We start from the raw sequence: 13,756 nt of genomic DNA on the forward strand, positions 1-13,756 counted from the left end.
CGAATTGTGTCCTTGGCTGAACTCTCTCGCTCACAGTCCCAGACAGCCCGGGCAAAGCCCAATACTCAAGGAGGTTCTAAAACACACACACGCACACAAACAGGCTCACACCTCCCATAATCCCTTAAAGAAGCAGTATGCTATAGACAAGATTACCAATGGCAAGAACAGAATGTGTATTTAAATATTTTGCACCTCAGATACATACATGATATGTAACAGACAGATATACAATTTTTTCATCACAAAAACCACCAAACAACACAAGACCACAGAAAAAAGAAGGGAGAGAGTGAAAGAAAGAATGAGACCCCGCCAAGACTTTGGTGTCTTGGGAGCTTCACTCCTTTTGACCCCACAGGCACGCACACGCTCACGCCAACATAAATGCACACATACACAAAATACATGCATTACTGCAGTCACGCGAACACACCCTCCTCTGTCTCACATTCGCGCACAGAAAACAAGAGTCTCTTTGGGGCCATTGTGTGATTTCAATGTCTCTTTCCCTTGTAGTTAAAACAGCAAAACACAGGATGTTGGGTCTCCATGCTGCAGTCCTCTCTCCCCTCCCAGAGCAGAGCAGAGAAACCATGGCAGAACGCTGAGGAGGGCATTTTGATGACGGGCCCTCGAAGTGAAGAGGGGACCTCTGTCTTGGAGCTGGAGTCGTATGTACAGATGCTGGTGTTTCAAGAGCAAGAAACTGGTTTAGTCCACTTTTCTCTTATGGGACACAACACAAGGAGTGCACAGAGCAGGACATTTGCTAGGCTCATAGTATTTAAAAAGTTGATTTGGGCTCAGATGCGGTTCAGGTTAGGGCACAAGACAGGAATGCAGGGTTAGTGGAGGTCAAGTGCAGAACACAGTTGCTGGTTTAGCGGAGGAGGGGAGGTTAGAAGAGAACAGAGGAAAGAAACAGAAAGAGAGAGAGTAGTGTGATCGTCCATACTGCAGATGTACAGAACAAGACCAAAGGGATTTGGCGAGATACAGACTTCTGGGAAACAGAGTCCTCTATGTATCACAGCAGGACTTGAAGGGATGAGGAAATAGGTTTGTCTCTGTCCATCAGCGTCTGGTATTCATCTTTCAGCTCTTAGCCATTCCCTCATTCCAGAGTAGAGTGTTTGAGTGTACACGTATGATTTTATGTGTCCATGTATAGGTAGTGAAATAATCTGCACATGCGTGTGCACATGTTTGTGTGTGTGTGTGTGTGTGTGTGCGTGCGTGCATGTGTGTGGGTATGTGAGAGTGTGTGTGCATGCTTGGGTGTTTTAAACTGCAGTTGATCTTGATTGTCAATGCTGGAGAATTAAAGCTTTACTGTCCAAAGCTGGCAGCTAAATTCTCACCCTTCATTTCACAGTCTCTCACAAAGAAGTCTCCTTAACAAAAAAAAAATTGCAAATCTGTAAAAGCTTGGATTGAATGCACCTGAAAGAAAAACAAAGGGAGAGAGAGAGAGAGGCAGAGGTGAAGAGAGATAGAGCAATACTATGTTTGTCACTATTTCACGGATCTTTCCAAACATACTTTACTGTAAGTGAAGCAATTCTTCCATTGTTTGAATTGGCGCTAAAAGTGATGTGTAACCTCAAAAAAAGTTATGTGTGCACTGTGGTGTTGTTCCCAACCGCGATAACGACGCTGGTATCGTTCTCACCTTGTGAGTTTGTGTGTGTCGTCACCTACTGTTGCAGGAATTGCCACAGAGGCGGTTTTGAGTATTTTGCCAGGTCCGTCTGTCTGTCTGTATATCTGCGGCCAGATTTTGTCACCATGAAAGTGTTGCAGCCGTGCAAGATACAGTCACAAAACACTGGTCACAGTCAAGGAACTTTGCAGCTGTTTTGTAGCTGAGATGAAAATAAAGGTTGAGTTTAAAGATGGGTGGGGCTAGGAAGTAGGGAAGGGTTGAACTGCTTTTCAAACAAAAGTATGGACATCCTCAGTAGCCAGATGATGATGAGCCTGATTGTTTTTATGAAGGTAAAACAAACTCACCTGCTGTTACAGGCTGGTGACGCTGAAGCTGTCATCATTGGCTGTGTCAAGGAGCTGGCACAGCACCCCACCTCCCTGAGACGCTTGGGAGGGGTAGCGGTGTCCCATACCCTGGTAGGATTGGTGGGCCAAGGAGAAGCCACCAGTGTCCTCCTGAAGGGGTGACGTGTCCAGGGGAGGTTTGGGGTATGGGGAGTGAGGCAAAGGACCCTGGCGGTGGCCTGTGCTCATAGAGAGGGGAATCAGATCCCGCTTATGGGGGGGCATGGTCGAGGGAGGGCTGCACTCCTCATAAAGCACAGGTGTTGAGTGCGAATGGAGGCTGGTACTGGGGTTGGAGTGTGTGTGGGAGGGGAGGTGGGAGTTGGGGTTTGCGTGTGTGTTGTGGTGGGTCTGATTGTTGGTGTGGGGATTTGAGTGGGAAAGGGGGTTGCTCTGGAGGAGTGCAGTGGGATGGGTGTTAGTGTGCGAGCTCAGGCTTGCGTGGGGCTGTGTATTGTGATGGTGTGTGTCATGTGGAGTTAGGTTCATATGTGTGTGTGTTTTCGCATTTGGGCTAGCGAGCGGATTACCATGTGTGTTTCCATGAGGGCTTGTATGCGGGTTGCTATGTGTGTGCACTGCTGTATTTGAGTGTGTGCTGAGAGAGTGCGGGTTGGGGCTGCTGCTGTGCGATGTCTGTCCGTACCAATAGGGGGAGCTGCAGTAGCTGGGAGAGTCATACTGCGAGAACTGTGGGTCTTTTGGAGGGGGACGGTGCGAGGGACTGAGTGCAGTGGCACAGAGGGTGGTTATCCGTGGTGAGGGAGAGCAGGAGGGCGAGAATGTCCTGGAGGGGACAGGGTGGTAAGACTGGGGTGGAGGAGGAGTGGGCTTGGGAGGGTAAGGGGGAGATGAGACGCTCGGTGAGAGGGAAGAAGAGGACTCTCCAGGGTATAAGGCTGGATAACGCTCGTCAGAGGAAGGGGTGGAGGGGTGGGCAGAATAAGGGGAGGGATACTCACAGGGGTCCTGGAGGTAGCTGGAAGGTGGTGCAGGGTTGGGAGTGGCCAGGGGAGAGAGGCTACTACTGTCTCCACTGTAATAGTCCAGTCCCTCTTGGAACAGCGCAGAGACCTCTGGACCTCCAGCAGCTCCTCCTGCTCCAGATGTAGAGGCAGCTTTGCCCCTGCCTTTGGCCCCTGATGGCCGCTCTCGCTGACATGGAGACAAACCCCCTCTGCCTCCCCTAGACCCTCTTCCCCGTCCTCCAACCCCTCCCCGCTTAGGTCCAGGAGTAGGTGTCGGGGAGGGACTGGATGGGGAATCAGAGTGTAAAGCAGAACCCCCTTCTTTTTCTGATTGTGGTTCAGTCCGTTTCCTTCGGCCGCGTCCAGGTTTGCTGGTTCCCCCACCCTGGAAGAGGACATTCTGGCTCCAGTTATATGAGGGCCCCGAAGCACTCTCATGCCAGTCCATCATCAACTTCTCCAGGCTGGATAGACTTGATTGACCGCCCTCACCGATAACAGAAGCAGCCTCGTTCAGTTTGTACGTGCCACATGTGGAGTTAGGTCCACTACCGGTTACTGCAGAGCCAAGATGTGAAGAGTCAGATGAGGATTCTGATAGACTCTCAGGAAAAGGTTGTCGCTTGGCCTTCTGAGGTGTGTAGTTTGAGATATCTAAGATGTCTTTGGACTCACTGGAGCCATATTCACTGTAGCCGTGGTACTGATGTCCAAAGCTGTCTGTTGACCAGCCACCATAACCTTGTCTGAAAAAGAAACATAAATGGAACTTGAGGAATATTTCTGCACTTATGTGTGCACATATTTTCAGTCTGACTGCTATTTGTTGCAGTTCCACCAATCTGTAAGAGGAACCTAAAGAGGAAACTATTAATGGGGGTTCTAGCTGGATGAACGCACTGCACATTTTAGCCAAAAGTTAACTAATGTCAGGTGTCGACTGTTAATTAGCAGATGGTGGCCTGATAGGAACACCCAGAAGTGTTGCTTTCTTGAGAACAGCTCATCCGATCGACTTCACACTCGACACTACACTTCTTTGTGTCCTTGGCAATACACCTACCAAGTGTGAAGTAAATTGAATGAACGTTTCTTGATATATGCAAAGGACAGTCATACATGCATACACAGACATCATATGTAAACATGTCCACCAAATATGGTTGCAATACCACAAAGCATTCAGGAGATATGGCAGTTTTTACAATATAAGCATTTGACCAAACGTTTGAGGCCAGTTTTAGCAAAACTGTATGGAAGATAAATAATCAGAAAAGGGCTTGTCCAGAGATGTCCTGTACCAAATGCTGTGATGGTTGCTCAAAATTTGTAGCAGGAGTAGCATAAAAATATGATTTGGACAAAATGAAATGGTGGAAACCATTGATCTAGATGCATATGGATATGGATCATCTGGACCCGTAGAATCCAGGAAATACATTTTGCTGAACTGAGTTACTGTTTAAAACAGGCCAAAACATAAATGTACCAAATTGACAAAATGCACATCATTCAGTCCCCAGGATTACACCCACCAAGTGTGAGGCAGATCCGAGAAATGGTTCTTGAGATATGTGAATTACACACACAAGGACACACAGAGATTCCTTGCTTACAGTTAGATGTGCCGGGGTGAAACATTTATATCAATTAATTAACATCTCTTTGATCCTGCTGTGGTCAGGCTTTTATTTGTTCGGAAATAATAATACTAATAATTGAATACCCAGAAAACATCTAATCCCTCAATTATTACAAACCATTTCATACCATGTTAATTCATTGTAATACTTTAATTTTCTTTATAATGACAGGCCGCACAATTTACCTGTAGCTCCACTGATTGGAGTTGTATTGTTTGTAACCATCTGGAGAGGACGAGGAGCTGAACGGGCTACTTTTTGCCACAGTCATGTACCCTCCTCCTGGTGATGTGGGCCCTGTTGACTCCCCCCGCAACATGGAGGAATGACCTGCTGCAGGATATCCACTATAGCCGCGCTTGGCTGCTGCCTGGTAGTTAGAGTAACCCATTTGACCAACAGTGGAGGCCTTGCCACTGCCGGGTCCAGATCCATATGCAAAGCTGCAGTCTGAGGATCTCTGTGGCACTGCAGGAGAGGAGTACCCAGCGGAGTAGTGGCTAAAAGAGGCGGGATGGGGGGAGCTAGGAGAGTGGGAGAGAGATGGAGGAGTAGATTTGGGATAGGTAGAAGTGGTGGGGGATGTTTGGGCCAGGCTGCCGTAGCTGTATGGAGGCCTGGCCGAGGAGCAATGCGTCTGGGCTGAACCCTCCACACTTGCACCTTTGGAGCTCCACTTGGGGAATGCAGGGGACCAGTTGTGACCCGTAGCTGGACTCGATGGCTCATATCCAGAGTTGGATGAAGCTTTTCTGGGGTCTGACTGTGAGGAGGAGATGTCCAGCAGGTCTGACGAATCATCTGAGTCGAGAAGTGACCGGAAATATCCAGCAAACAGGCTTTGTGAGTCCTCCCCAGCTGGCCCAGCCCCCCTGCTTCCTCCCAGACTGCAATAGGCACCTGCCCTTCCAACATCACAGGAGGAAAAGCCCCCCCTTGGAGAGCCACAGAGCTGATACCCACCCAAACATTTCTCCTTGTCCATACCCCCCTCCCCCCAGCCACCTGCCCCATTGGGCCAGTCCTGCCCCATAGACATCCCCTCCCCTTTAAATGCACCATTTTTTTTCACACGTCTCTTCCTGACTATTTTCTCTCCCCCATGCTCAGTTCCTATGATACCCCCTCCCCTACCGCCCGCACCCTTACCCCTTTTCCTAGGTAATCCATGCTCAGACATGGGGCTCGGTTTTCGCTTCTTGCCGATGGATTCAAAGAAGTCACTGAAGGTGCTCTTATTGCGCTCATTGCCCCCGATCCCCCCTGCTCCTCCTCCCCCTCTTCCAGTGCCCCCTCCTCTGCCACCTCTGGGGCGTCTAAACCCAGTGAGCCGGTGGAGCAGGGTGGATATTCCAGGGTTTTCCAGGGGGGTATGAAAGCTTTCTGGCTCACTGGGCGTCCAGCAGCGTGGGGGAGAGCAGCGGCCAGTGGCAGGAGGCTGGCGGTTTAAAAATGCCAATTTGGACAAAACATCCCCATACTCTGTTTTCACATCATTAGTATCATTAACATAGGACGGATAAGGGGAGGGGAGTTTAGTCCGACGTCGCCTCTGGGGCTTCTTGGGCTGGTCTCCATTACCGCCAGAATTCCCAGCATTCACAAGCTCTCCTGGTATTCCTGGCACGGGCTGTTTAGGTGGTCGTCCCCGCCTGCGTTTGAGAATAACGGGCAGTTCTCCGGGAGGGAACATCACCATTACACTCTTCCCATTGTTCTTCATTCGTAGAAGTGCTGTCGGCTCTCGAACTACCTCTGAGCCCTCCAGGCCGCCATCATTGCCCTTCTCTGTCCCTGTGACGGTCTCCATATTGGAAATCTTGTAGCTCTTCTGTCGGCGGCTAAGGCTGACGGGAATGCGAGCCACCTTGACAACAATCTTCCTCACCTGTAAAGAAGAAATCAACATTAAAGGAATGCAACTGCAAATTCTATTAACATGAATTTTATACATACTTGGAAATGATATATTATGTCAAAGAGCAACTACAATGATGTGAAGCTACTAAATAACTTACGCCTACAAAGCGCCCTCGTCTCCGGTTATTGGTAGTAGATACCCCCAACTCAGCAACAGGCTCTTTCTTCACAGTTAGCAGAGATGCAGCGATGGTGGATGTGTTCGCAAATGGGAGCTGAGCGGTAACACGATGAGCTATGGACTGGGCTGCTTGACGTTGTTTCACACTTTTAGGAGCGGCTTTATGGACGGACTTTGGTGCGGGCCTAGACCTGGATTTAGGTCCAGGTTTATGCCCAAGTCTGGACCCAGGTTTAGGTATAGCTTTTGTAGCAGGTTTGGGTACAGTGAGAGCCAGAGCAATGTCTGTAGGACACGGAGCTGTGGGAAGAACAGCCTCCACAGGCAAATGCTCTTCTTTTTCTCCAACAGCCACCTCCTCCTCTTTAACCCTCCAGATCTTCTCTTCCAATGCTTCGTCCTCCTCCTCTCCTCCCCTCTCCCTCCCTGCTCTCTTCTCCCCATCCTCTATGGTTCGGCGGAGGCGGGAGGATTTGCGGAGGTGACAGGGAAAGCGGGGACGTCCAGAGCTGCGGAGTGCATACTTCTTTTCTGCCTCCACAGGAAGAGGAGAGGAGTCTGTGTTTGGGTTTGGACCAACAGGGACTGGACAAAAGGTTGAGGGATTGTCTGTCCCTGCAGTGAGGACTGGGGCTGCCCGCTGATTGGTGGAGGTGGGACGATTGCCAAGTGCCAAAGAAAGGGGTTGAGGTGAGGTTGTGTGTATGGCCTCTGGTGTGAGAGTTCGAGAGTGTTCGGGCCCTACAGAACCCGGGTCTGGTTTGATATCCATGGGTCCACAGTTATCCATGTGTGCTTGTGAAACAGCCTGAGCATGCACATCTGGGTCTATGTGCGTTTGCATGTTTCTAAGTGTCTCTGCAGCTGTATGTGTCTCAACAGTAGAGTGATTCTCCGTCTGCCTGTGCCGGCAGGTGCTGTGCCCCAGCCTTCTCTGTAAATGGAGGCCGTTTGCCAGGGCAGAAGGAGAGGAGGCAAAGTGGTCGGAGGTCACCGGTGCCAGTCCATCATTAGAGGGATCATGGGACCCCTCCTGGAGCCCGAGCTCCCTGGTCCAGAGCTCAGGCCCTGCTAGCCCCTCCAGCCCTTCCACACACGCTTCTACCTTTGCTTGAGTCCCACCACAGCCCACTGGAGCCCCAGTTTGGCCTGAATGTAGGTGATCTGATAAGCCACTCATTCAGTGGACAGTCTCGCTGGTACTGAGGGTATGAAAATTAGTCTTTCTCTTTTGTCTCCCTGACAGCCAAGACGATTCGATTTCCTGAGGACAGAAACGAAAAGAAAACTATTAAAAATATTATATGATAATATATTATAAAAAATATTATCAACTGGCTAGGAAGTCCACAAATATGCTAACATTTCCTTGTTGAGTTTAAGACATTCAATCTAAACTCGTTGCTGTGAAATATATTGGTCATTGTCAAGCATCAAACACTGTAATACAAAAATCTAAAATTTGCAGCGCAGATGAAATTGTCAGTGTGTGATAGAATTTTTGGCAATGGGCCATACAGCTAATTGGTAACGCATTCTCTTCTATTAACTGGGCCACCCACACAGCAGCATTACAACATTAGATTACATTTGCCATTCATACCATGCTCAATTGGTTGCTTTTACCGAATGGTTGTGGCGCTGATTCTGATTTTGATTCTGAGTTGAGCCTCGCTCTGTCTGCCTGACTGGCTCTGTTCTGCAGGGGATCATTGGGTCATCAATACTGCAGTGGAGAGCTCACATACTTCTCTCTCCCCCCTCTGCTCCTGTCTTTTGCCCATGGTTGCTAGAGTGAGAGACAGAGACAGAGACAGACAGACAGTCAGACAGACAGACAGACAGACAGACAGACGGAAGAGCAAGGGACATAGTGTTAAAGAAGGTGGGAGATTTGGTAACTGAAGAAAAAAAAGAAAAAAGTAGGGAGTCTGGAGGAGGGTGGAGCTGAAAGAAAAAGAGAATAAGAGATTAGTACATGATGTCACAGCATGCATCAGACCAGACTAGAATCAGTATTTTGGTGAGGGCTGCACCATCTCACATCAGGCGCTATTATTTTGGAGGATGACTTGCTTTTTAAACTCTCATAGTTAGTATTTCAATTCAATATGTACCAGCAAATTGTAGGTACACATATAAACCAGTGCCGTTTCATCTATTCAATTGGATGTTTAAAATGCTCACTATACACACACTGAGGATCATCACTACATGATTAAGACCAGATTCACAGAATTGTGCATTGTGTGGGAGAGGGAGTTGTGCCCCATTTTCAGTCTCACCATATTTGAGTGAGTTCGATTTACATTTTGTAAACATCCACAAATTATATCAACCGGTTGAGTAATGGTGAATGCCCGCACATCCTCAAGCTGCGCGTTACATTTCGCCCCCCAAACTATTGAAATGCATTACAAAGAAAGCACTAGACTCGGAAGGTGCAACAAGAATGAAAATGTGTGAATAATCGCAGCCACCAGGGGGAAGCAGAGAGGTGATGAACAGAGGTGTTGAGAGGATGGAGAGATGAAGGTGACAGGAACGATAGTTGGATTATAGAAACCCGGAGCGGAGGAGAAATCGAAGTACAGACTGCCAGAACACACACAGAAGTCTTGCGAAATCTGGACCACATGTGCTCACAGACTTGCACGTGACTTCACACATGCACACAGTCAGAAACACAAATACAAGCATGCGTGCCACACTTGCACGCAAATACACACTGGCTGAAACACAGTGCCATACTCTGCACATACAACACAATCCTGTCCATCCTCAGATCTCTGCCTCCCTCTCCAACATATGGCACTGATTAGGAGGGAGGGTGGAGGACAGAGAGAGAGAGAGAGAGAGAGAGAGAGAGAGAGAGAGAGAGAGAGAGAGAGAGAGAGAGAGAGAGAGAGAGAGAGAGAGAGAGAGAGAGAGAGAGAGAGAGAGAGAGAGAGAGAGAGAGGTGAAAGATACAAATAAGTGTGTGAATGTGTGAGAGAAGCCAAGAGACAAAGGAAGTGCAGGGAGGTAGGTGAGTGAAACACGTGATTGAGACAGGGAAAGGATGGTAAGTGGAGGGATAGACAGAGGCGGACAGATTTAAGAGAGGCGAAAGGAGGGAGAAAAAGTTGAAGGGAGCCATAGGAGGAAACAGTAGAGGAAGAGAAGGAGGAGTGTAAGAGTTTAGGGCTGCACACAGGGAGCAGACCAACCTCAACGTTCTGCTACTCTGAGGAATGACACAACTAGGACAAACAAACGCAGAGACAAATACACACACAACACACATTTTCTTTGATTTAACCCCCTCACCCACTCCTTCCTGTGCCCAATGTCTGTCTCCCTGCCTCTCCCCTCTCCCGTTCTCACTTTCTCTTGTCTAATTAACAGCATTCCCTAATTAAGTCTCCATCTGACCGGTGTATGAGAGAAGGGGAAGAACACATGCTTTAATTAAACATTGCTGCACATGTGTGCTTACACATACATGCACACACTGTCACTCACAGACACACAAAGACACATGCAAATATGCCCCCACTGCTTCATCCTCCCACACACTCACACATCGATTTGTACAAAAGACATACATGTCACACACACAAACACATATATAGTCATGCACGATCACACACAAAACAAAGACACACATGCAAATATCCCTCTACTGTGCTCAGCAGGGGTGGGGTGGGGGGGACATTTTGACAGTGTGGACGCCAGCCAATCAAATGCTCCCACTGTGATTCATTGTTTAAGCAAGCACTCCTGGCATCCGTCAGCTGCCATTCTAATATATTCACCATCATACGTGGCAATTTTGGTGCGTTTTACTGTGAATGGAGCTGGGGCTTTGGAACACACAGTGGCGTAGTATTGTCTGTGTGAAAACAGCCGAGGATGTGCACTATTCCCTAACGATGATCTGTTGAATCTGTTTCACAAAGAGCAGCTCTCATGTGACTGTTTGAAAAATGTTTTATGTTGAATGTTTCTCATCTGAATGTGAAACTTTTTTTGCTGCTATTGTGTACTTACAGGAAAGGCAACAACAACATGCCACAGAGTGTACACACGCACACGCCAGTGTGAATCAGAGATGGGAACTTGTCATTTTCCAGTTTGGACAGTTGCCCTGTTGTGCATAGCCTGAGAGAAACAATCATCCTGTACATGGTAGCTGTAGAGCATATCTATTCTCTCTCCATCTATCTCACTGCCACAAAGGCTTGCAGACTCACAGGCCTGCCAGCAGCAACCCTCAATGAGGAACTAGACCCTGCGCGTGTGTGTGGATGTGTTTGTGCTTGCATGCCTGTGTGTGTCTGCGAGTGTGCGCGTGTCTGAATGTGTGTCTTCCTGGGTGTGTTTGTAAAAGCACTCACTGAGCTCTAACGGGTGTGCAGTTGTTGCTAAGAGACAGGCAGCAGCAACGAAACAGCATGGGGGGGGGGGGGGGCATGGAGGGGAGAGAGAAAGAGAAAGAGGTAGTGAGAGAGAGAGGTGGTGGTGGTTAGGGGAGGAGGGGGGGAGCTCCACAGACAGGTTTAGACTGATAAGAAGAAGACGGGATAAAACAGAGAGGGATGGAGAAAGTGTATGTGAGGCCAGGAGAGAAAAAGAGGAGGGGGGGGGCAGGGGGTCCACAGAGACTGAGTGACACCCTCAGCCACCTCAACCCTCATGCAACCTCAAGCTGCCTTTGCGACGACAACACACAGCGATGTGCAACGTTTCCTACAAAAACATGATCAGGGGAAAAATGATACAAAAAACAATCAACAAAACTGTTAGACAACTTGATGACTAACTGTGCTCAAGTCCTCCATCAGGTGTTTTCAACGGAAACGGTGTGGAAACAAGCCTGCCATGTTGTATTCCAGATAATAAACGTCTGTCTGAATAAAAACATTACACATTACATGACATTGCACAGCATCACTTTAAAGTGGCCACTCAACTATAAACACTTGCTCAAATCAAATACTTAACTATGACTTGTAGGCGTCTGAGTGTGGAGTTAAATACATTTTTTTTTTAAAGTAAATGGAAATGTATTTCTAATGCGTATTGCTGTGATAAAATAAAAAAAACCAAGCATGGTACAACACAAGAATAAACTTCATTAAACATGAGCACAAAGTAAACATTACGTAGAAGTCATCTTAAACTAATCCACCAACTCATTCCCACTGTGGGAAGAAAATATTTACTCAACACTCAGCCAAACAGTGCAAAGTTTCGACTCAGCTAAATGAAGAAAAAAACAAGCAAAGTTGACGTTATAAGGTCTTGCCTTGACTGCAGCACACTGTAGCCCACCAGACAGTAACACTGAACAGTTAGAATTCAAGCACATCCAGACTGAACAGACCTAGGTTTTCCTGAGAGCTGGAGGTGTGTGTAAGTGTGCCAAAGTGCCAAAGGGGATGAGGAATGTTATACACATATATCGCACATCTGGGGGCTGACTGCTAGCACAGAAATTACCAGCAGCAACCTTCAAAACAGAGCTGAACTTTGGGCTTTAGTGGGCTTGCAGCTCCATGCACACTGGTTTCAGTCAGACAGAGATGGTCCAACTAACACACTTACATACAGATCCCCCCCCCCCAAACACTCGACTCTGACCTCTCTTTCTAACCCAACTCACATCCCGCCCTTCCTGCCCCCCCAGAAAACCCACCACCACCTCCCCAGCTGCAGGAAATTCCTAATGATCTCCATCATCAGTGTGCGTGCTGTATCTCCTGCCAAGAGCGAGCACGCTCACGCACACAAAGCATATAAATGAAGAGAGAGCAACACATAAACCATATGTGCAGACAAACAAAAAAAAGGCAGACCGACACCCAGACAGACAGACACACATCTAATGTAAACAGACTTCACACAGAGCAGATACAGTGGCGGCTCAGCCAATGATGCACAAGGGAGGGAAGGGGACGCAAGACGCCCCCCCAACCACCCACTCACCCTCTGACTGTCTCACTATCTGACTGTCTCTCTCCTGTTGTTTCTGCAGGAACCTACATGCTGTAGTTATTTTAAGATGACTGTATTACCCCTTCCTCTACCTCCTTCACCCCCTCCTCACGTCTCTCCCTCACTGTTCCCTCTCTCATCTCTCTAGCACCACCCCACACACACCTCCCACCCCTAGTTTCTCTCCCACAACACACTTCCATTCTCCAACACCCCTCCCTCATCTTCAACTCAGCCTGACACCCTCTCTCCTCTATTTTTCTCTCTCTCTCTCCTGCAGGCAGTTTCCTGGCGCTGTTGATGGCCGCCCCTCAGTCAGGTCATGTGACCAAACATGCCAGCTGGGAACAGCTCAAAAACTCATATGGGATCACACACAAATGCAAGGATACGTCTGGAAACACAAACAAACACATGCAAATACAAGAAGATGAAACCAACCACTTAGGTGCAAACACAGAAGCGGTCCCATTTAAAGCTCACACAGGTGCACACAGGTGCACACAGGTGCACACATGTGCGCGCGATACAGAGCTGACATGTACACACAAAACACTTGTGAACAAAGATCCACGTAGTCACGCTGGCGAGAAGTCACGGCCACTTAAAAACCGCACATACCGACAAACAGTCACGCATAGGACACACAAACCAGATGCTTGGACCCCGACACACACTCAGACCTTGAGGCCAGTGTTTTGGAGAGGGGCCTCTGTGCTGCGGCCCTGACTTCCTGACTCCTCCTCCTCGCTCCGTACTCCTGTTCCACAGTTGCTGTGGGAGACGCTGCTGCAGCGCCCGTTGCCAAGGAGAAGGCTGCTGGCTGTTTGAACAACAATGGCCGCCTTGTGAACATTCCAACTGTAGGTACTGACAGCTCATCAGCCACAGTCCTCGACACACGCACACACACACACACACATCGCAATACACACACTGACGCTACACCACTGACTGTACCTCTCATATTCTTGGCCTCAAGCCTAAACGAGGTAACACTCTCACACACAAACACAATCAGGCATGCACACACACACACACAAACGCACACACACAAATACACATCT

The 13,756-nt window shown here is 48.4% G+C and overlaps 1 protein-coding gene across 2 annotated transcripts; it reads right to left on the minus strand.

Annotated features, from left to right (window-relative positions):
* Positions 1 to 362: 362 nt before the first annotated feature.
* ahdc1 (AT hook, DNA binding motif, containing 1) lies at positions 363 to 8,461 on the minus strand. 2 transcript variants are annotated; one of them, XM_083925314.1, is made up of 5 exons: positions 8,337 to 8,461; positions 6,688 to 7,974; positions 4,855 to 6,557; positions 2,017 to 3,772; positions 363 to 687 (listed from the first exon to the last, which is right to left on the minus strand). In XM_083925314.1, the coding sequence occupies exons 2-4, from the start codon at positions 7,888 to 7,890 to the stop codon at positions 2,023 to 2,025; spliced, it is 4,656 nt and encodes a 1,551-aa protein (XP_083781440.1). In that variant the 5' UTR covers positions 7,891 to 7,974; positions 8,337 to 8,461; the 3' UTR covers positions 363 to 687; positions 2,017 to 2,022. The 2 variants fall into 2 exon arrangements, with proteins under 2 accessions (XP_083781440.1, XP_083781439.1); XM_083925313.1 differs by having other exon boundaries at positions 363 to 1,446.
* Positions 8,462 to 13,756: the final 5,295 nt, after the last annotated feature.

The sequence above is a fragment of the Echiichthys vipera genome, assembly GCF_963691815.1.
Source record: "Echiichthys vipera genome assembly, chromosome: 13".
Classification (NCBI taxonomy): Eukaryota; Metazoa; Chordata; class Actinopteri; order Perciformes; family Trachinidae; genus Echiichthys; species Echiichthys vipera.